The following is a 24,163-nucleotide window of genomic DNA, read 5'->3' as shown; positions in this document are numbered from 1 at the left end:
AATAAAATGGTTAAATAAGTAAATGTGACTCTTGTCAATGACAGTAACCAAAATGGCTAATGCTTTGACTTAACTATAACAGTATTAATCTGACTAAAATGGCTCTCAAAATAGGATCTTAGGAGTATGAGCTTTCCCAAGCATCATAGCAATTAAAGCATCCTAACAATGATAAAGGTATAAATTATATATACTATGACAAATCTATGCAATATTAACAGCCATTTTAAAACAGTGTGGTAGAAGAATATTTAATAATATAGAAGGCAGCAAAAGCAGTTTACCAAATGTTATGCATAGTTCAGGCTATTCACAGAAAAGGTAATATTGATGTTCACTAAGCATCTGAAAGTGTTCAACCTAACTGGTAATCATGGAGGCAACATTAAAATAACAAGATACTGCTTTTTCAACTATCATACAAATAGTAGGATCTCATTTAAGAAAAACACAACAATATACATCTATAGCTATATATTATATATATAATGCTCAAAGAATTGTAACACGTAGATAACCATGACTATTACCAGTGTGGAAGGGATAAAACTGGAGGCAGTGGTGAAGGAAGACTTTGGCTTAACATGTATATTTGAATTTGTTTTTAATAACTGGAATGTGTTCATGTAATACTCAAGTGATTAAAAAAGTGCAAGAGAGGACATACATAAGCTCATATGCATTTTTAAAAGCCCTAAAAGGGTACACATCAAACTATTAACAGTGGTTATGCCTGGAAGTGGGCTTAGAGATGATTAGGTGATTTTTATTTTCCTCTCTTTGTTTATCTGTATTTATATATTCTTTTATAGTGAAAAAATCTTTGAAATATGTAAATGCTTACATATACATAGATCTCTTGGGCAAGAAACTCAGTGATTATTTCTGAGAAGGAAGCTGATTAGCTGGGAGTCAGGGGTAGGAGGTAGATTTACTTTTCATTATATTATCTTTTGTATCTTTCAAATTTTTATTAAGTGCATGTATTACCCATTCAAGGAATTTTATTTTCTTAGGTCTGGACCATCAAATGTTCAATATCATTTACTGTTTGACTCCTTACACGGTTCTGCTTCCCAGGCCCACTGCAGGGAAAGAGTTTTGGATACACTATATGCGACACACCCATGCCCATGGTGGTTCTTTCTGAAATCCCTCTCCACTAGCCAGGGTTACATTGTCTTTGCTCTACCAAATACTGGCTTTCCGCCAAAGCATTACTGTTGGCACATCCCAGTTCCCTCCTGCATTACAGAGGCCAACAGAGTAGTTTTTCTGGCCTGGGTTTACTTTTCTTCACCTTCTGGCCTTACTGGAAAAACTCCAAGTCCCGGCCTGCCTTCTGCCTTACCTTCCTTTTTCTATTCTCCAGATTACAATTCTCTAGTCCCCCAATTATGCTGAAATCCAGTGATACGCAAATGATATAAAGTGGAGCCAAACTTTTGACAGTTGCCAAAAAGGCACAAACCAGTTAATCCACGAAAAAAAAAATTTTTTTTTTTTGGTCGCACCATGCGGCTTGCAGGATCTCAGTTCCCCAAGCAGGGACTGAACCCGGGACCACAGCAGTGAAAGCCAGGAATCCTAACCACTAGGCAATCAGGTAACTCCTTTTTTTTTTTTAAATCCACAAATATTAAAATTCACCTAAAGGAACTCAAGAGATTGGCAAAGGACTATACTATCGTGTCTTCCCTACTGGGCCTATGTTGAGTTGCTGTCTTTTTCAGCATCTGTGGCAAAAATACACTCTGCAGTATCATCGAAGTCTGACTTGATAAATTCTCTGGCTTCCTGCAGTTGCTGATGTTACAGTTTACACAATAAATGCATCTTATAAAAATACAAATTTTATTTTCCAAATTTAAAAAACCCTTGGGCTTCCCTGGTGGCGCAGTGGTTGAGAATCTGCCTGCCAATGCAGGGGACACGGGTTCAAGCCCTGGTCTGGGAAGATCCCACGTGCCGCGGAGCAGCTAGGCCCGTGAGCCACAATTACTGAGCCTGCGCGTCTGGAGCCTGTGCTCCGCAACAAGAGAGGCCGCGATAGTGAGAGGCCCGCGCACCGAGATGAAGAGTGGCCCCCGCTTGCCGCAACAGGAGAAAGCCCTTGCACAGAAACGAAGACCCAACACAGCCATAAATAAATAAATAAACAAATACTTTAAAAAATAATGACTCCCTTCTTAAAAAAACAAAACAAAACAAAACAAAAACCCTTGAATTTTGCTACATCTAAGATGAAGAAACCCCTTTAAATCTACTCCCCTAGGGCACTAGTTCACACACTATGACTCAGAAAAAAACTAGCTTACTGAGTCATTAGTACCTGCTTAACCTGATAATCAGTGTTTCAAGCCAATGAAGTCCGATTATACTGTAACACTAAAATGGAAAACAACAAGTGTTCTTAGTATAGGACCCCCTATTGCCTTCAGGTAATAAGAAACCTAACTAATAACCAGCTTTCATTGATCACCTATGGAAGACAGAAGAATCACGATACTGCTAAGACTCTCGTCTGATAAATGAGAAGAAAATATCTGCTGGTCACAAAGCTTCCTATTTGTTCCAGCCCTGTCACAACCTTATCTTCTACCTTTACTAATTTTCTTAACCTACCAATAGAAAAGGGTAGAGATTTAAGTCAGTGGAAAGACAGTCAAGAGCTGACTTAACAGCACAGAAATACTATACACAGATTTCTATAATCACCACTTATGGATACAGAACCTTCCTCCCAAATACCCTAAAACTGCTGATTCTCAACTGTTCCTAAAGGATTGAAGGAAGATGAAGAGAATTTATTTAGCTCAAAGAGGCCAAGGACTTATAAAAGGGCATGTCATGGCAAGCAATTACAATTGATAACTGCACTAAAGAAACAATTATTTGAGTGGAGAAGTCTCCCTTGCCCTTTAAAAAATCACACCCCTCAGACTGCTTTGAAAGGTTACTATTTCACATTTTTATTGTATTTGTTGTACTACACTATTACTGGTCAATAGAACCTAAATACACTGGTATTTGTGCTTTGTAAGTAGAATTTATTTTGTGGTGGTATTAACAAGTTGGCCCAAACTGCTTTACCCAAAGCCCTACCAAGTTGATCCTTAGAGACCAGACCTAACATAATGCTCAAACAAAGAGAGGAAAACCAGCCCAGGAAGTTCCCAAGGAAGCTCTACTGCCTCAGCAAGTGTGGATGATCATCTAATAATATGAATAACAGACAGAATTCTTAAAATTCCCAGATAGGGTACATAAATGCTTTCTAACATCCACTTATATCAGTCTCATATTTGAGGACAATTTTCAAACAATTCATAATTATTTTAACTATAAAAATATTTTTCCTTTTCACTCAGTTGAGTAGTATATATCGTGAAGAAGCCAATTTCATTGGAAATTATACAGTTATTCCAAGATATTGCCATCCTTTAAAACATAACTGGACAAAATCAGTTTTAAAAGCCATACCAAAAGAAAATCAAGACTTTTTATAAATATACTGTTTTTGATTAAAAACAGTGTTAACTCTATTTCATCAAATGCCTTATTTGTAAAACTGCTCAAAATGACTTTTAAACCATCAAATCTACCCTTATCCTCCCTTTTATTTATTTATTACTATTAGTTTTTTGGCTGGGTTGGGTCTTCGATGCTGCGCGCGGGCTTTCTCTAGTTGCGGCGAGCAGGGGCTACTCTTCGTTGTGGTGCGTGGACTTCTCATTGTGGTGGCTTCTCTTGTTGCAGAGCATGGGCTCTAGGCACACAGGCTTCAGTAACTGCGGTATGCGGGCTCAGTAGTTGTGGCTCACAGGCTCTTGAGCAGAGGCTCAGTAGTTGTGGCGCACGGGCTTAGCTGCTCCACAGCATGTGGGATCTTCCCGGACCAGGGATGAAACCCGTGTCGCCTGCATTCTTAACCACTGCGCCACCAGGGAAGTTCCTATCCTCCCTTTTAAAATAAATATGAAGCTACTTAGGGCTCTGAGAGTCCAAAATCACAAAGAATTAAGCATCAAAGGTGGTACTATCAAAGGTGGTATTCAAAGTCTATGTGGTATAGTAAGCAGATTTTAAAGTCATAATGTGATTTTAAAAATGCTAATAAATGCCTCGCAGAAATACATGTCTTCCTGTTTAGAGAGTCATTCAGATTCAAACAGTATTAACTGCAATGTATCAGGTATTGTGTTAAGCACTTTCATTTAGATTACTGAATTTATATCCAATTCTAGGATAGCATGATCTTTCAAGATGGCTGGGGTAACAGAGTGCGAAAAATCACTAAAAGAAATCTGCCAACCACCATAGGTTATCCTATGCCCTAGAAGGCTTAGAGAACAAGTCTACACCCATCAAACCAAACCTCATTTCCTGATCTACAGTATACATGGCCTCGGAAAAACATACACAACCTAGAAACCGTCTAAAAACTGAACTGGAAAGTAGGATATTTAGTCTCCACATTTGGAGCCTTAAAACTGGGAATGAGGAAAGTCACGGGGGCCTCTTTAAACTGTATCCTGCTTCCTTCCTACAGTAACCAACAAGACAAATGTCAAATGTCAAAACTCGGACTTAGCTATTTATTAAGATTTATGTACAACAACCAATTTAATATACTCTAGGTAAAAGTAAGTGCTGAATACTTATACTGCTCTGTTCCCAAAAGAACATTTAGCAATTGATGCTGAATACACAGTGTCACATTACCTGAAGAGTAACATAACAGGAAATATGACATAGACAATAAAAATAGGACAGAATGGGGGAAAAAGCACAAACCAACCATTCAATACAGGGTTCTATACTCCCCATAATTTCTGCTATCACCAAAGCTGTCTCAATCCTTCTTCCACAAGCAACTGCTGCAGGGTAAGGCACATCCTATACTCCACAAGTAGCCTTCCCTTCTCCCTCAGGTGGCCGCTTGCTCCCCCTCACTCAACTCCTCTCCAGCACAAGCAACAGCTAGATATACTAAAGACCACAAAAAGCCCGTAAACTTGCCTCTCAGGCCTTCCAGCAAAACACAGAATTTATCACTAACATCGCTCTTGGACGCAGCCACATCTCAATGCATCCTATTTTTTTTTTGAAAACTACACATATAAGATTTATTTTATACTTTCCACCTCCTTGGTCATTGGACCTGTTATTACATTTGTCAATTTTCTGAGATCAAGTTGCATCCCATTTTTCTCCATATCTGGAAACCCCCAATTGAGTGTAACTTGCTCCATTCTCTGAAACTTCGTACAAATGCGTGCTCCTCCACAATGGAAATGGTACACGCTCCCACATGTACCACCAACCACTCTGCTCGCAGAAGAGAAAGGGCAGAATGTAAAAGTAGATGAACTGATGAGTTAAATATATTAGGAAAAAAATAGTGAAGCAAGTACACAAAGGTCTCAAACAAAAGCCTGAGAGCCGAATCTGACCCATAGATGGATATTTTGTTTGGCCCAGTAGGTGTTTTAGTTAGAAGCCCACATTTAAAAGTAAGAGATAATCAGATTTCCCTGGTGGTGCAGTGGTTAAGAATCCACCTGCCAATGCAGGGGACACGGGTTCGAGCCCTGGTCTGGGAAGATCCCACATGCCACAGAGCAACTAAGCCCGTGCGCCACAACTACTGAGCCTGTGCTCTAGAGCCCATGTACCACAACTACTGAAGCCCGTGCGCCTAGAGCCCATGCTCCGCAACTAGAGAAAGCCCGCACGCAGCAACAAAGACCCAATGCGCCAAAAATAAATAAATTTATTTAAAAAAAAAAAGTAAGAGATAACAGAGTAAAATCCAGATTTCAGCCTTCTTTTGAGAAATGGAAAGATCTGGCAACCCTAAGCCCAAATTCCTACAAAGTAACAAGGCTGGAACTGAGTAGCAATGTCCCCTTTAGACAGAGCACGTGCTGTCCCCTGTTTGGAACAATCCCCCACCTTTACTGTCCATCTGGCTTGCTTCACTGATTAATCAGGGGAAACTGGGGACATCTGAATTTGCTACTCCTGAATTTCAGGCACTAAAGTAACTAAAGGACAGTAAACAGTAGGTCAGGAAATATCTTCATTTGTTGCTTAACAGTGATCTTTTGTGAGAGCCTAGGATTGGACAAGGTATCTTCTCCCAGGTGACTTCTGGCTGATGATTTTTTTTTTTTTTTTTTTTTTGGCTGCGTTGGGTCTTCACTGCTGCGCACAGGCTTCCTCTAGTTGCAGCGAGCAGGGGCTACTCTTCACTGTAGTGCACAGGCTTCTCATTGCAGGGGCTTCTCTTGTTGTGGAGCACGGGCTCTAGGCGTGTGGGCTTCAGTAGTTGTGGCATACGGGCTTAGTTGCTCCACAGCATGTGGGATCTTCCCAGACCAGGGCTCGAACCCGTGTCCCCTGCATTGGCAGGTGGATTCCTAACCACTGCGCCACCAGGGAAGCCCCGGCTGATGATTTTCTTAAAGGGCTCCAAATAATCTGTTGTAGTCTTTAAGAAGACAACAATAGTTAAGAAGAATATGTAAAAAGTGACTGGAGGACGAAAAATAAAGGCCACTTGGAATAGAATGCCTGAACTAAAAGATCAAAATCAGTGGGGTCATCAATTAAAAGAGGTTAAAACCACATAGATGTTTACGTAAAAAGAATTTATGACAGGTACAGAATAAGAGCAATTCTCCACAAGAATGATATGTTTTAATTTCTGTTTTATGCAATGAAGTAATTCACTGCATTGGTCTAGCCCTCGGGGTAATCAAGAGGCCAGGTTAATATATCTGCCTGGGCTTCGCTGGTGACGCAGTGGTTAAGAATCCGCCTGCCAATGCAGGGGACATGGGTTCGAGTCCTGGTCCAGGAAGATCCCACGTGCCGCAGAGCAACAAAGCCCGTGAGCCACAACTACTGAGCCTGCGCTCTAGAGCCCATGAGCCACAACTACTGAAGCCCACATGCCTAGAGCCCCCGCTCCGCAACAAGAGAAACCACGGCAACGAGAAGCCCCTGCACCGCAATGAAGAGTAGCCCCCGCTCACCACAACTAGAGAAAGCCCATGCGCAGCAACGAAGATCCAACGCAGCCAAAAAAAAAAATATATACACACACACACACACACACACACACACACACACACACACATATCTGGCTGCCTGGAAGGGAGAGAAAAATATTAGGTGTTTTAATGTCAATTCTTTTGCAAAATTAATCAGTTACTTGCTACTTCCTTAAATAAATTATTTTTCAGAAAAGAAAAAAAAGAATGATATGTTTAAGTGACTGAACAGCATTTCACATTTAGATAGCACTTTAAATATTTCAAACACTAATAATCTATTTTTCATCTTATTTTGACAAAACCCTTGTGCTATAAAGTTGACTAAGCAGACCTTATTTTCCCCTCACACATACTAAAGCATAAAAAAGCCAAGAGCCTTCACTAAGGTCACACCTAGCTAGTTATGGCAAACAGAGGATCAGAATCTAGCTGCATTAACTCATAATCCTGGGCTCCTTCCACTACAATATATTGCTGCTGCCGCGTCTCATCTATTGCTAGCCTACAAAGGGTAGAAAGGAGGTTGAAAGTATCCATTCAAGTCTCCAAAATTCCTTCCAATTTCAAGAATGGGACTCCTACTCACTTTCAGGTCCCCAAAGGAGAGTCATTCATTTCCATAGGCCACTGCTTGGCCCTGAATTTGTGTGTCATATGTATGTTTTGTCTTCCCAATGATTTTGAAAGTTTCTCCAGGAGGCAGCAAATCCATGTCTCTTTGTATGTCCAACAAAAATGCTCAAATATTTTATTATTTATATACAAAATTTAACAAATAATTCCATCTCTCGTTCCAAGAAACAAAGGGCTAGAAGTAACCTTAAGTGATTTTCAGAAATAATGACAAGGACATCTAAGTTATATTATGAAGGGAAAAAAAGTAAGAAGAAAAGGTAGCTAGGGATACAAGTTTTATCTGTGTTTTATAAACCTCAAAGAACTAAGTCATCTTTTTGTCATCTGCAAAAAAAGAAATCTAACTTTGGTGGGTTAATATTTTGCAAATATCTAAAAGATTTTCTTTCACTTAAAATATAAATATATATATAGTGTTTGTATAAATAAATATACAACATATATGTATAAGTATACATATAGACGTCTGCATATGATATGCCTGAACACCAATAAAAATCTTTGCTGTTTAAGAGTGATCTTTTGTGAAGCCTAGAGCCTAGAGCTGGCAAGATATCTTCTCCCAGGTCACTTTTAGCCTGATGATTTTCTTAAAACGTTCCAAATAATTTGTTATAATATGCATATTTAACATTCACAGATATAATATTCATGGCATGCTTTTAGGTTTATGCACATAAAGCCTTCATGAGGTAGGACATTTTAAATCTCTACTTAGCATGGAAATAAGAGAGTCAGTAGCCAAAATAAAAATCTAGAGAAGAAATACAGCCCATTAATTTGGATTATAACAAGAGTAACATTTTATCCCTGCACAATGACAGTGCTTGGATATATCCCAGTTATTTTAAACAATTTTACACATCAACCAACTTCTTCAGAACACTGGTTTTTCTATGCCAAGAACTATCCAAAAGCTCCCAATAAGATTCAATGGTAACTGTGTGGTACATTACTTACAGGATATGCTAGGAATTTTCCACTTGCAAAGGGCAATCTAATCCTTGGTGTTATAACCCATGGGGAAAAAAGGCACTCTAATATAGTGTTGGAGGGAGAAGAAACTGGTAATTTGATAATACTGTATATACCAAAACTATAAATGCATAAATCTTTTGACCTAAAAATTCCCCTTCTAGGAATTTGTTCTGAAGATAAACTTGAAAATGTGTGAAATGGCATGCTACTAAGTAATTTACTGCAGCACTATTAGAAGGGTAAATTTTTGGAAACAACTGAAATTATGTGGGGACTAGTTAAATAAACGGTGATATGTCCATACCATGAAATACCATGTAGCCTTAAAACTGAGAGAGAGAAAGCTCTCTTTGTTCTGATATGAAAAAAATCTCCAAGATATAGTAAATGAAAAAAGCAAAGAGCAGAACCATGTAATGCATTCTGTAACATGTGTAAAAAGGGGTGTGGGGTAGGGGGAGAAATAATGTATATAGAGAGATACACATAAAATATCTCTGGAAGGACACCCAAGAATATTACTTGCCACTAGGAAGTGAAATTAGGTGGGTGGACAGTAGCATAAAAGGAAGATTTTTCACTCTATGTTTTTTTTCATTTTTGAATTTGAACCATGTAAATGTACTAACTGGTTAAAACATTAAATTTAACCAATGTATTAATCTGTATAAAAAGTATAGACAGTTATTTCAGGATTTATAATCTGAGAACACTGTATGATAATTAACACTACAAATGTAACAACTTTGGCTATTCCTTCCATGGAAACACCTATTAGTCCACCCCTAAAGATATTATACAGCCACAGAATACAGAGCCAGAAGGGGCTGTGAAAAACCTGAACATCTCAATTTACAGATAAGAAAACTACGGCCCGAAGAGGTTAAATAACCTCACCAATGGACACAACTAGTAGCTGGCAAAGTATGGCCTAGAACCTGACCCACGTTTCAAAATATTCTCATGTATTTTCTCCATCCCCAAACTGTTTCTTCATTACCGCAAAGAGCCAACAAGTGTCCACCAAGACTGTAGCTGCATTTTGAAGATAACATGAATGACAGAGCTAGTGTGAGCTGATATCCTATCTCTGTGAGATACTTTTCAATGCTCACAAGGGAACCACAAAGGGTAAGGTCTTGCTTCTCCTGGGTCATGTTTTAGCAAAGAGACAAAGGGTAATTAAAGCCATAAGATAAAAATGGGGAGGGGATGGGGGGATCTTCCAACAAAGTCAATTATACTAGAAAAATTGAGAATGACATTAAGCAACTTTACAATCAGGTAATTCAAATTTATTTTTATATTAAAACAAACACCAATCTACTGTGGCAAAGAATATAAAATGCACATGAATTTTAAGGTAGACAAGATACTTATAAAGAAATTTCATGCTGCTTCTGATTGATCCTGAACCCAGTGGCCTAGAAGTACACACATGCATTCTCTTAAACTCTTAAGAGGCAGGAAGGCTTGAGAACTAGTACACCAAAGGAATTAAAATAGTGTTCTCAATGGCAGTGGAAAGAGCAAAGGATTAGAGCTAGACAGACCTGGACATGCAGCCTCATTCTTGCCATTGTGTGACCTTGGATCAGTTATTCAACCTTAAGCTCAGAGCCTGTTTCTTCATCTGTAAAATGTGGTCCATATTACTTACCTTGGAGTGTTCTTATAAGGATTGGAGATAATGATGATAAGCAAACTGCCTGAACTCTAGAAGGAGTACAATAAATGATAGCTACTATTACAGCCATCACAAACCTATCAGAATCTTTATAGGACCATCTAACAATTTATTGCAGTTCAATCTGTTAGAACAAGATAATGTGAGCAATGGATGCTATCAGCCTTCCCAACCTGTCACAGAAAAAAAAAAAAATAGGCCAACAGGATAAAATTACCTACGTGAAAAGTTTATTATACTCACATATTTCATTTCAAACTTCTTAGCCAACATTTCCACTTCTTGCCTCTCTTGATGATCAGCATTGAATGGGTCTTCCGTGTAAACGGGCTTCTTCTGCTTCAAAGTGAATGGTAAAAGAAATAGAAGTATTAATATTACTTCAACCAGAGTTGAATATATCTAAATTTAAAAAATGAGTCAATTTTTCCAAATATTAACAAATAAGTTAGAAGCATTAAAAAGTAACTAAAAAGGGACTTCCCTGGTGGCAGAGTAGTTAAGAATCCACCTGCCAATACAGGCGACATGGGTTCGAGCCCTGGTCCGGGAAGATTCCACGTGCTGCGGAGCAACTAAGCCCGTGCGCCACAACTACTGAGCCTGTGCTCTAGAGCCCGTGAACCACAACTACTGAGCCTGCGTGCCACAGCTACTGAAGCCCCCGTGCCTAGATCCCATGCTCTGCAACAAGAGAAGCCACTGCAATGAGAAGCCCGCGCACCGCAACAAAGAGCAGTCCCCGCTCGCCGCAAGTAGAGAAAGACCACGCGCAGCAACAAAGACCCAATACAGCCAAAAATAAATAAATAAATTTAAAATAAATTTTTTAATAAAAAAGTCACTAAAAAGGAAACTAATATAACACTGTAAATCAATTACACGTCATTTAAAAAATTAAAATATTTTAAAATTAGAAAATAAAAAATTCAAAAGTAAAAACAAAAGAACTAGAATGAAATGTTGGTTTATAGCAAAAATATTTGCAGTTTTAATGAACTCTTACACATTCTAAAGTTTTTTGGTGGTTAAGAACTCAACATTTCAAACTGTCTTCACCCACAAAATGATCTATGGTTACCCCATCCAAAATAAAAAGGCCAAAGAAACCCAAGAAAATTAGGTAAACATGAAAATCCCACCTATAACTCTAGTTTGAGATCTTCTCAATAAAGATTAAGCACTTTGGTCAGACAATGCTTCTAAAAGGTTATTGGAATCTAGGTTATTACAATCAACATTTAATCATCTGCCCTGAGTTAGCACTGGAGTATCTGTAGCTGCTACAGCTTTTTGTTGAGGCCTAGCATTGACAACCTCTGTATCACCTACATCCTGTCAATGAATATCCATTCAGAAAATACATACAACTTGTAAACAAAGCACAAAAGTTCAATAGCTACAAACAGATTATATTATCACAGCTTCTTTCTAGCAAGGAGAGTGAAAATCTACTATAATGCATGGTTTAAAACACACACACAAGGGCTCCCCTGGTGGCAAAGTGGTTAAGAATCCACCTGCCAATGCAGGGGACACAGGTTCAAGCCCTGGTCTGGGAAGATTCCACATGCCGCGGAGCAACTAAGTCCGTGTGCCACAACTCCTGAGCCTGTGCTCTAAAGCCCGCGAGCCACAACTACTGAGCCTGCGTGCCACAACTACTGAAGCCCGTGCACCTAGAGCCCGTGCTCCACAAGAGAAGCCACCACAATGAGAAGCCCACGCACTGCAATGAGGAGTAGCCCATGCTCGCTGCAACTAGAGAAAGACCGCGCACTGCAACGAAGACCCAACGCAGTCAAAAATAAATAAATAAAATAAATACATTTATAAAAAATAAATTAAAAAAAAAACATACCCCCCCCACACACACACAGAGCTAGGATCCCACATTTACCATCTATTGACCAAAACAAACAAAAAGATATATCACATCCTTTACTACTTTCACAGACACATTTCATAGATATATATATATATATACACATACACATATATATATTTCAATATACAAAAAACCCAAAACAAGGAGCTACATGTGGATAAAAATGCTATTTTTATCTAATTATGAACAACTAAGAAGTTCATTAAAAAAAAAGGCTAGATGCTATTACTGACGTAGCATATTCAAGCAGTAATTAAAAATGAAAATATTTTACAGCTGAAATATTAGATACAGATTTGCCCTGAAGGGCAAGAAAAAATGCAGAAGGGATGAAGATTCGCACAGTTTGAAATTGAGATACATGATCCTGGCTATTAAGGCTGAGACATGATTAATCTAAAAATATGACAGAAAAATATGGACATAATGAATACAAAACAATTCATCATACCTAGGACATTAGAATTAAAGGATACATCTTAAAGCTTAAAGGAATTTTTGAATCAATTTTTTAAATTATCTATTATAATAAGTAATATATTTATAGAATCCTTTATCCCAATAGGAGTTACCAATGGAAAATATAAATATGACCTGAAAGGAAACAAACTAGCAGAAATAGACTGGTGATGAAATAAGAAGTACTAGGCATATTCAGGGCATAGCCTTAACTTGAGACTAAAGTTAAGGAGAGTAAACAACCACCATGACTTGCTTGCCATTATAAACAGTTTCCTTCATGTCACTATGAAGTCCAAATACTAGGTCTTACTATTGGTCTGACCCATTTTATATGTGCAAATATAAACACATGAATATATATTTTTAATAAGAATCACCTTATACACCATTCTGAACTATCTTATGTAGACTTTATATAGGCAGCAAAAGTAAATCTCTTATTTACCCTTGCTAGTCTATAAAAATAAACTTAAGAAAACTGAGTCACCTTTCTTTCACAGTTAAGAAATAACGCCTACCCACAATCAAGTAAGCTTTACGTTTTTCAGGTGAAAAGATCTGACAATTAGTAAATACCAAAATTACCAACCACCCACAGGCAAAACTGACCCAATGATTCTGTCTCTTGACGTTAACTCATTAACATCATTTTCAGGAGAGCTTTCATATACGTTATCTGAAATATGCAGTATGACAAGCAATGGAATATCATAGAATTCTCTGGTAACAGTATAATCACATTAACACTATAATCATTTACTTTTCTTTTTATACTAAATGTTCAATTAATCATGTTTATAGGAAGATGTTTTCTGGTTAAGTGATCTTCTGGTTTACTAAGAGTTAAAAAAGAATTTCTTGTGTATCAATTCCCCTTAGCCAGAAATGGTGAACAAATTAATCTTTCAGGATAGAGATGACTGCAATGTCTCAGCCTCAATCAAGGATCAATACTCTACAGATAACAAGGTTAAGGGTTTAGCTAACCCGTGTCCTGACAACCTAGACGAGGTTTTGTTTTCCATATTTTGCCAACACATGCTCATTTAATCGTGTTTTTCCGTATTAATAAGAAGTAAGTTTAGAAAAATTTCTGACTGCATTCGGTTAATTGGGGTTTTACTGTTCATTTCGTATTTACGAAGGGGGATGATTTAAATTCACCCTAGTACAGATGGTAGTCACATGTAACCGATTTTTTTATACTTACACCTATCAAGTAAAATCTTATTGGGTGATAGATGGCTATTTCAAAATTTTAGAAACTTTTCTTCTTTTAATTTTACAAGATCTCTTTTCCTCCCCTTTCTACTCTTACCCTGCTACGTAGTATGTCGTTCAATTACAATAACTTAAAATTAAAACTATTTTGAAAATATTACAACATCACTAAAAATAAACTGGACTCCTCCTGAGGGGAAGAAAAACCAAATTTGGGAATCACCACTTTGCAGATCAATTCTATTGCTTACATTTTGCTTTTTGATGGTTTCTCTTCCTAGGATTTCCTTTCATGGAAATGTGACAACTTCATTTAGAAAGGTGTTTTCTACACTTTCTTATGTAATAAATATGTTCACTGGGAGTAATCATAGGAAAATCTGGCAAATCTTTGTTGCAAAGGTACACTGTATAAGCAATGGATTTTTTGGTTCAGTGGAATATGACAAATGATATATGGCTGAATGTACAAGAAATCTGGACTAAAATACCCCAAACTGATAGTGTAAACAGAAAAATTAAACTGAATTATTCACCTTTCTCCTATTACATGAAACTATTAATTCTGATATTATCAAGTTAATATGATAGGGTATCAAAATTAACTTTATACTTATAATTAAAAGATACATATCTATTATTAGTTTATCATAGCATCAATGTTACAGCATAGAGGGTCATAACAGAGGTCTTTGTATATCTACTATAACTCTCATTTCAGTTCATTTCGGCAGGACTTTCTAAATTTAAACTATATGAGTTAATTGTAAGAATTCTGTTTTACTAAGAATTGGTACTAGCATGGAAAAAAGTATTAATAAGATTACATATGAGCACTTTGTACACCAGCCTCCTTATTTGCAAAATGTGGATAAATGTGTCTGTCTCATGGAGCTCTGCTGGACTAAATTCCACAAGCCATGTACCACACTTAGAACTGTGTCTAGCACGCTTTAAGAAATCAGTAAATGTTAGCCATTATTATGTATTTTTCCCAAATATAATCACCTGTAACTTATGAAGTAGATTAGGAAGTAAAACTGCAAGTCTACATAGATTAGAAGAGCAAACATAGTACAATTTTTTTGAAAAATGCTCCAATCCAGTATTCGCAAAAATCTTTGGGGGAAAAAAATGGCATCATTTTATAAATGACAGGGGCACTAAAGTGAATCTAAAGCACAAAATGTTATGTGGAAATGACCAAAATGATCTCTATCCTTAACAATTCATTTTGGTTTGACCACACAGCAGTAGTTGTAAATAATGATCAAAAGATTAGTTGGCCTTACAATAAACAAAATCTAGTGACGTTGTTTAGTATGATATTTTTAAACTAAGTTATTCATTTCAACTATAAAGATAACTGAGGATGAAAATAAAACAAGTGACTTCTGGAGTCCATTAGACCTGCGCTAAAGCAAAACCTAATAAAGAGCACAGTCTCTAAACAACAGAGGAAACTGTTCTCTTATTATCGTTACTCTACCATTTCCCTTTCTAGTTTACTTCTGAACATCACCAACCAACAACAATAAAAATTAGTTACCAACGAACCTCTCTCCTATCTCCATTGTTCACCAGTTCCACCAAAGGCATACCTATATATTTTCAATAAAGTTTTTAGAAATTCAAATCTAAGTTTTTTTTCATCACTCTCCAAAAATTACAATGGCCAAGTGCAATATCCTCCAAGTAGGACCAATAAACTAATGATATGTACTCAAATAAGGATATGATGGTAGGCACCAAATACAACAAGAGACACCCTCCCATTCAATTATTGTATGAACACTAGAGAAAACAAAGCTAAAAAGGTTTACCAATATCAACAAGAGAGAGAAAAATGAGAAACCACGTAACTAATCCACGTAACCTCCATTCCTAAAGTGGAATCCTTACTCTGAAAATGTTTAGATTACTTTTAAATCCCCTTTCAATTAAGACAAATACCCCACGCTCAGAAGCACATCTCAGCGCCCAGCACAACAGCGATGAAGGTAAGGATGATACTGGAGGGGTTACACAATCTCTCTGCTTCAGACTGGGGGGCGTGTCCCCCAACTGGAGCTCCGCAAGCAAAACCCAACAACGCAACGTGCAGGGCCCCCAGATTTTTTTGTGGGAAGCCGAGAGGAAACCTGAGGTTTCGAAAGGTGCAGAGGGAAGCCGGTTTGGAACAGCGTTTGGAGCGGGCGTACGATGGGGTGGGGGGGGGGGGCGGGTTGGTGGAGCCGGGTGGGAGCCTCGGCCAACCCTGGGGACCAGAGGAAAGCAGCACCAACCGCCCGTCCACCCGCTCGGTCCCTGCCCCCTCCAGCCACCCTCAGGGGCGACCCGAGACACGCAAGGTGGGCTTCGGAAGGTGCAAACCACTGGGGGAGGCGGACGGGTCCTGAGGCTCCCGGGGTCTGGGGGATGAGGGAGGGATCTTCTGTACCCGTTGTTCTCCGCACAGCAACAGCTCCGGGTAGCTGAACTCCACGCAGCTCTCGTCGGTGGGATCCTTGAGCACCAGCTCCAGGCGCACTGTCTCCTTCGGCGGCCTCTGCTGCGGCTCGGCCCGGGAAGCCGACTCCCGCGGCGGAGGCGGCTGCAAGTGCAACTGCGGGAGCGGCGGCGGCGGCGGCGGCGGCGGCTCGGGCCTAGGGGGCTCGCGCTGCAGCGACATGGGCGGCTCGGCGCGGCTGACCTCGCGCTGGGGGAGCGGCTTCTCCCGCGGCGGGGGCTGCGTGTCCGACCGGGGGGCAACCTCCCGCGGGGCCGACTGCTCCGCCCGGGCCGGCTCGCGGTACGGCTGCGGCTCCAGTCGGGGGGGCTCGCGAGGGTAGTCGGGCTCGCGTTCGGCCCCCGGGAACTCGGCCTCGCGCCGCCTCACCGGTGACAGGCTAATAAACGCTACTCTGCGTGGCTCCGCCATCCCCACTGTTCTGGCCCTCTGCCTTCGCTCGAGCCGGCGCTCGGTTCTACGCCGAGTTGTTTGCCTGCCTGCCCTTCCTTTTGCTCTCCGTCGCTTTTCTTCCCTCCACCACCCTCAGCCGTCGCCGCCGACGCCACCGTGAGTGCGGACTGTGCCCCCTTCCCCGCCACTATGTTCTGATGGGCTCCACCGCCATCGCCAGGGTCGCCGCGGCCGCCATGTTGGATCCCCCACATAAATAGAAGCAGGCCGCTGAGCGGGCGCATGCGCAGACAGGAGACGCTCACATCCACCGTCGTGGCTGTGGCTCAGTTTTCCTCTTTTCCTCCCAACAGCCTGGAGTCCAGACAGGTCAGCGGAAGTGACGTCATGGCAAGACCGGTTTCCTTGGAAACAGAGACGCCGTCTGCGCCCTTCCTAAAGGGGAGGGGTCTGGGGTTTCCGGAGAAGCTTCCTATTCGCACCTGGAAACCAGAGGCGCGTTTGGGGCTCGTCCAAAGGCGAGCGTCGAGATGTGCCTGGGACGGATCTGGCTATGGCGCCGGTCGTCTCCCGCTCTCGCTTTCAGAGAGTTGGGGTTGTCAGCTGCTCAGTCAAGGCGGATGCGGGGAAAGGGTAGAGGGACGCAGGGACCAGCCTCGGTGTATGCCGGGCCAGCACCCCCGCAGCCCGAAGTATCGGGGGAAGAAAGGAAATGGCTAACTCCGGCCGAACTCGCCCTGTGGCTTCCCTGCGCAAAGCGCGACGTTGAATCCCACAGGCCTCCCTTTCCTAAACCGACTCCTGTTTTTCTCGCCCGGCTTCAGGGGGGATTGTGTGACACGGTCTAAAATGCTCAGTGACGTTTTGCAGTTGGGAAATTGAACACGCAAATGAACATGGGCTCGTTCATAAAGTCTAAACTGTTTAAATTAATTTTTTAAAAAAGACCCTTCTCAACAGAGTTTGTTGGTATTTTATGGGACGTACTCTCTTGAAAGTAGAATGCTAAATGACCCATTTCGGGTAGGAGAGGAGCCTTAATTGGGAACGCCTCATAGTCACACCTGTAATTAATTGAAATTCACCTTTAAAAGAATGAGGATTACCATCCGTTTTAATCCATTTAATGGAAAACAAATCTAAGGGCTCGCCTTCCACACCTTCTGTTAATTCCATTAACCGGATTAACAATGTTAACACCTACTGATGACTCTTTGAGTCAGTGTGATGTCATAGATGAATTCTGAATAGGTTCCGGTTTTTTGCCCTCCTATTACTTTCCCTATTTGTATAAAGATGGTGTTGGAATCAACGGTATGATGTTCCCTCCCAGTTCTGAATTGCTCATACGAAAATCCTAAATACTTTTTTGGAGTAGTGAGGGCCTTCGAAGAGGCTGGGAAGAAGTCAAAGTCAATTCTTGTTCAATGCAAAGTCAGAATATCTTTGTCTAAAATATTAGATTACCTAAAATGTGTAAGATATTCGTGCTATCTAACTGTAATGCTGTAAGATCAGTCATTCTGTTTCTGTTATATATAAAATATCCTGTGAGATCAAGCTACTCATACCTTTTTATGAATAGTTAGTATCTAACACATCTTCATAGCAATTTTGATAATTTTACAAACTCTCAAATCTCATGTTGAAGATTTATGTTCAATCCAGGGTGTGGTAATCTTGCACCTATGGAGAAGTGTACTTATAGAAAAAGGGCAAATCAATCTGATCCTTTAATGCCTTTCCATTAATGTTCTATCCTAGAGGCAGAGCCTCCGGATTGTCCCCAAATCCCTGTCTCCCATCTTCCCCAAAATGAATTTAGCAATAAGCTTAAAATGGCTGCCTTGTGGAGTTAAACAATAGGAAAAACTTAACTGACAATAGCAGAGACAAAAAGAATTAACATAAATAGGTAGATTTCAAGACAGTTCAATGTCATGGTAGTACTTTTTATGTTATTCCTCTCTGAGGAAGACACGTTTAAGACTAGAATGTCTTGGGAAGATCCAAAGGCAGAATATCACAAAGAAAGAAAAGCAACTGCAAAAAGACTGTGTAGGGAGTGAACTTGGTGAATTGGCCAAAAGGTCAGAGTGGATGGAGCACAGTGAGCAAGATGGGGAAAGATGTAGGAGACAAATCTGAGACAAGAATAAAATTGTATTTCACACCTTACAGAAGGATAAATATCTAATGAATCAAAGTTTTAAATGTAAAAAGTGAAATCAGCCATGGCGCCGTGTCCGCTGTCTTGGGGCAGACTTTTCTGCCTTCTTCCAGCAGCAGAGGGGGAAGCTGGATGCCACGACGGCAGCAGCAGGGTTCGTGGCAAGAATCATGGGTTGCAGGCTGCCCCGGGTGGTCTCGTCTTCCTGCAGCTTGTAGACCCTCAGGCTTAGGAGCTGTTTCAAGCACACAGCCTTGCGAGAGTAAGGTGTTCTTGAGATGATCTGTACCGAATCCATGACTGAACACAGCGAAGACTGCTATACAAACGTTTAACATTCTGGCAGCACATGCGGACACCTACTCTTTTAGCCACCGGCTGCTGGAGACAACCTCGTAGACAAATTGCTACGAAGTCAGCCTGTTCTCGCTGAATGGCTATTGTAGGCCCTCATAATCTGACTTCATGATGGAGACTGCCACATTCACTGCTGTGTGGCTAACAGGGTCTTGGTGCTCTGGCCGGGTGTCAGGCCTGAGCCTCTGAGGTGGCAGAGCCAAGTTCAGGACTTTGGATCACCAGAGACCTCCCGGCCCCACGTAATGTCAATCGGCGAGAGCTCTCCCAGAGACCTCCATCTCAATGCTAAGACCCAGCTCCACCCAACGGCCAGCAATCTCCAGTGCTGGATGCCCCATGCCAATCAACTACCAAGACAGGAACACAACCCCACCCATTAGCAGAGACAATGCCTAAAATCATACTAAGTTCACAGACACCCCAAAACACACCACTGGACGCAGCCCTGCCCACCAGAAAGACAAGATCCAGCCCCACCCACCAGAACACAGGCACCACTCCCGTCCACCAGGAAGCCTACACAAGCCAGTGAACCAGCCTCACGCACTGGGGGCAGACACCAAAAACAATGGGAACTGTGAACCGGCAGCCTGCGAAAAAGAGACCCCAAATATAGTAAGTTAAACAAAATGAGAAGACAGAGAAATATGCAGCAGATGAAGGAGCAAAGTAAAAACCCACCAGACCAAATAAATGAAGAGGAAATAGGCAGTCTACCTGAAAAAGAATTCAGAGTAATGATAGAAAAGATGATCCAAAATCTTGGAAATAGAATGGAGGAAATACAAGAAACGTTTAACAAGGGCATAGAAGAATTAAAGTGCAAGCAAACAATGATGAAAAACACAATAACTGAAATTAAAAATTCTCTAGAAGGGATCAATAGCAGAATAACTGAGGCAGAAGCATGGATAAGTGACCTGGAAGATAAAATAGTGGAAGTAACTACTGCAGAGCAGAATAAAGAAAAAAGCATGAAAAGAATTGAGGACAGTCTCAGAGACCTCTGGGACAACATTAAACACACCAACATTCGAATTTAGGTGTCCCAGAAGAAGAAGAGAAAAAGAAAGGGACTGAGAAAATATTTGAAGAGATTATAGTTGAAAACTTCCCTTCCCTAACTTGGGAAAGGAAATGGTCAATCAAGTCCAGGAAGCACAGAGAGCCCCATACAGGATAAATCCAAGGAGAAACATGCCAAGACACATATTAATCAAACTATCAAAAATTAAATACAAAGAAAAAATATTAAAAGCAGCAAGGGAAAAGCAACAAATAACATACAAGGGAATCCCCATAAGGTTAACAGCTGATCTTTCAGCAGAAACTCTACAAGCCAGAAGGGAGTGGCAGGACATATTTAAAGTGATGACAGGGAAAAACCTACTCTACCGAGCAAGGATCTCACTCAGATTCAATGGAGAAATTAAAACCTTTACAGACAAGCACAAGTTAAGACAATTCAGCACCACCAAACCAGCTTTACAACAAATGCTAAAGGAACTTCTCTAGACAACAAACACAATAGAAGAAAAAGGAACATACATGTCGATAATTACCTTAAAAGTAAATGAATTAAATGCTCCAATCAAAAGACATAGACTGGCTGAATGGAAACAAAAACAAGACCCTTATATATGCTGTCTACAAGAGACCCACTTCAGACCTAGGGACACATACAGACTGAAAGTGTGGGGATGGAAAAAGATATTCCATGCAAATGCAAATCAAAAGAAAGCAGGAGTAGCAATTCTCATATCAGACAAAATAGACTTTAAAATAAAGACTATTACAAGAGACAAAGAAGGACACTATATAATGATCAAGGGATCAGTCCAAGATGAAGATATAACAATTGTAAATATTTGTGCACCCAACCTAGGAGCACGTCAATACATAAGGCAAATGCTAACAGCTATAAAAGGGGAAATCGACAGTAACACAATCATAGTAGGGGACTTTAACACCCCACTTTCACCAATGATCATCCAAAATGAAAATATATAAGGAAACACAAGCTTTAAATGACACATTAAACAAGATGGACTTAATTGATATTTATAAGACATTTAATCCAAAAACAACAGAATACATTTTCTTCTCAAGTGCTCGTGGAACATTCTCCAGGATAGATCATATCTTGGGTCACAAATCAAGCCTTGGTAAATTTAAGGAAATTGAAATTGTATCAAGTATCTTTTCTGACCACAGCACTATGAGACTAGATATCAATTACAGGGAAAAAAAACTGTAAAAAATACAAACACATGGAGGGTAAACAATATGCTACTAAATAACCAAGAGATTACTGAAGAAATCAAAGAGGAAGTCAAAAATACCTAGGAACAAATGACAATGAAAACACAATGACCCCAAACCTATGGGATGCAGCAAAAGCAGTTCTAAGAGGGAAGTTTATAGCAATACAATCCTACCTCAAGAAACAAGAAAAATCTCAAATAACCCAACCTTACACCTAAAGCAATCAGAGATAGAAGAACAGAAAAAAACCAAAGTTAGCAGAGAGAAAGATATCGTAAAGATCAAATCAGAAATAAATGAAAAAGAAATGAAGGAAATAATAGCAAAGATCAAGAAAACTAAAAGCTGGTTCTTTGAGATCATAAACAAAATTGATAAACCATTAACCAGACTCATCAAGAAAAAAAGGGAGAAGCCTCAAATCAATAGAATTAGAAAAGAAAAAGGAGAAGTAACCACTGACACTGCAGAAATACAAAGGATCATGAGAGATTACTACAAGCAACTCTATGCCAATAAAATGGACAACCTGGAAGAAATGGACAAATGCTTAGAAATAGACAACCTTCCAAGACTGAACCAGGAAGAAATAGAAAATATGAACAGACCAATCACAAGCACTGAAATTGAAACTGTGATTAAAAATCTTCCAACAAACAAAAGCCCAGGACCAGATGGTTTCACAGGCGAATTTCATCAAACATTTAGAGAAGAGCTAACACCTATCCTTCTCAAACTCTTCCAAAATATAACAGAGGGAGGAACACTCCCAAACTCACTCTACAAGGCCACCATTATCCTGATACCAAAACCAGACAAAGATGCCACAAAGAAAGAAAACTACAGGCCAATATCACTGATGAACATAGATGCAAAAATCCTCAACAAAATACTAGCAAACAGAATCCAAAAGCACATTAAAGGATCATACACCATGATCAAGTGGAGTTTATCTCAGGAATGCAAGGATTCTTCAATATACACAAATCAATCAATGTGATACACCATATTAACGAACTGAAGGAGAAAAACCATATGATCATCTGAATAGATGCAGAGAAAGCTTTTGACAAAATTCAACACCCATTTATGATAAAAACCCTCCAGAAAGTAGGCATAGAGGGAACTTACCTCAACATAATAAAGGCCATATATGACAAACCCACAGCCAACATCGTCCTCAATGGTGAAAAACTGAAACCATTTCCACTAAGATCAGGAACAAGACAAGGTTGCCCACTCTCACCACTATTATTCAACATATTTTTGGAAGTTTTAGCCACAGCAATCAGAGAAGAAAAAGAAATAATAGGAATCCAAATAGGAAAAGAAGAAGTAAAGCTGTCACTGTTTGCAGATGACATGATACTATACATAGAGAATCCTAAAGATGCTACCAGAAAACTACTAGAGCTAATCAATGAATTTGGTAAAGTAGCAGGATACAAAATCAATGCACAGAAATCTCTTGCATTCCTATACACTAATGAAGAAAAATCTGAAAGTGAAATTAAGAAAAGACTCCCATTTACCATTGCAACAAAAAGAATAAAATACCTAGGAATAAACCTACCTAAGGAGACAAAAGACCTGTATGCAGAAAACTATAAGACACTGATGAAAGAAATTAAAGATGACACAAACAGATCGAGAGATATACCATGTTCTTGGATTGAAGAATAAACATTGTGGGACTTCCCTGGTGGTGCAGTGGTTAAGAATCCGCCTGCCAGTGCACAGGACACCGGTTGGAGCCCTGGCCCGGGAAGATCCCATATGCCGCGGAGCAACTAAGCCCGTGCGCCACAACTACTGAGCCTGCGCTCTACAGCCTGCGTGCCGCAACTACTGAGCCCATGTGCCTAGAACCTGTGCTCCGCAACAAGAGAAGCCACCGCAATGAGAAGCCTGCACACTGCAACGAACAGTAGCCCCCCCTCGCCACAACCAGAGAAAGCCTGCATGCAGCAACAGAGACCCAACGCAGCCAAAAATAATAAATAAATAAATTTAAAAAAAAAAGAATAAACATTGTGAAAATTACTATACTACCCAAAACAATCTACAGATTCAATGCAATCCCTATGAAATTACCAATGGCATTTTTCATAGAACTAGAACAAAAAATGTCACAATTTGTATGGAAACACAAAAGACCCCAAATAGCCAAAGGAATCTTGAGAAAGAAAAATGGAGCTGGAGGAATCAGGCTCCCTAACTTCAGACTATACTACAAAGCTACATTAATCAAGACAGTATGGTACTGGCACAAAAACAGAAATAAAAATCAGTGGAACAGGATAGAAAGCCCAGAGATAAACCCACACACATATGGTCATCTTATCTTTGATAAAAGAGGCAAGAATATATAATGGAGAAAAGACAGCCTCTTCAATAAGTGGTGCTGGGAAAACTGGACAGCTACATGTAAAAGAATGAAATTAGAACACTCCCTAACACTGTATACAACAAAAAACTCAAAATGGATTAAAGACCTAAGTGTAAGGCCAGACACTATCAAACTCTTAGA

At 39.9% G+C, this 24,163-nt stretch overlaps 1 protein-coding gene and 1 long non-coding RNA gene across 8 annotated transcripts in view; one reads left to right on the top strand and one right to left on the bottom strand.

The window, feature by feature from the left end:
* The window catches only part of UBN2 (ubinuclein 2), a 77,711-nt gene extending 60,513 nt beyond the window's left edge, over window positions 1-17,198 (bottom strand). For 4 of the 7 annotated variants that reach the window (XR_014246988.1, XM_082400257.1, XM_082400261.1 and 1 more), the window contains exons 1-2: window positions 16,377-17,198; window positions 10,609-10,704 (exon numbers count right to left, since the gene is read on the bottom strand). Coding sequence is in view for 6 of the 7 variants with exons in the window: in XM_082400257.1 (XP_082256383.1) it covers window positions 10,609-10,704; window positions 16,377-16,856 (576 nt within the window). In the remaining variant the exon portion in view is untranslated. The remainder of the gene's footprint in view (window positions 1-10,608; window positions 10,705-16,376) is intronic. The other 3 variants (XM_082400258.1, XM_082400260.1, XM_082400256.1) reach the window with 1 other exon arrangement.
* On the top strand, window positions 16,117-21,825 carry LOC309632632. Its single transcript, XR_014247012.1, has 2 exons — window positions 16,117-16,287; window positions 17,192-21,825. It is a non-coding gene; the product is annotated as an uncharacterized lncRNA (long non-coding RNA).
* The last annotated feature ends 2,338 nt before the right edge of the window (window positions 21,826-24,163 follow it).

Source organism: Balaenoptera borealis (genome assembly GCF_965194805.1).
Source record: "Balaenoptera borealis genome assembly, chromosome: 7".
Classification (NCBI taxonomy): Eukaryota; Metazoa; Chordata; class Mammalia; order Artiodactyla; family Balaenopteridae; genus Balaenoptera; species Balaenoptera borealis.
Note: the sequence above shows the minus strand (reverse complement) of the source record. Positions and strands in the feature narration are given on the sequence as shown.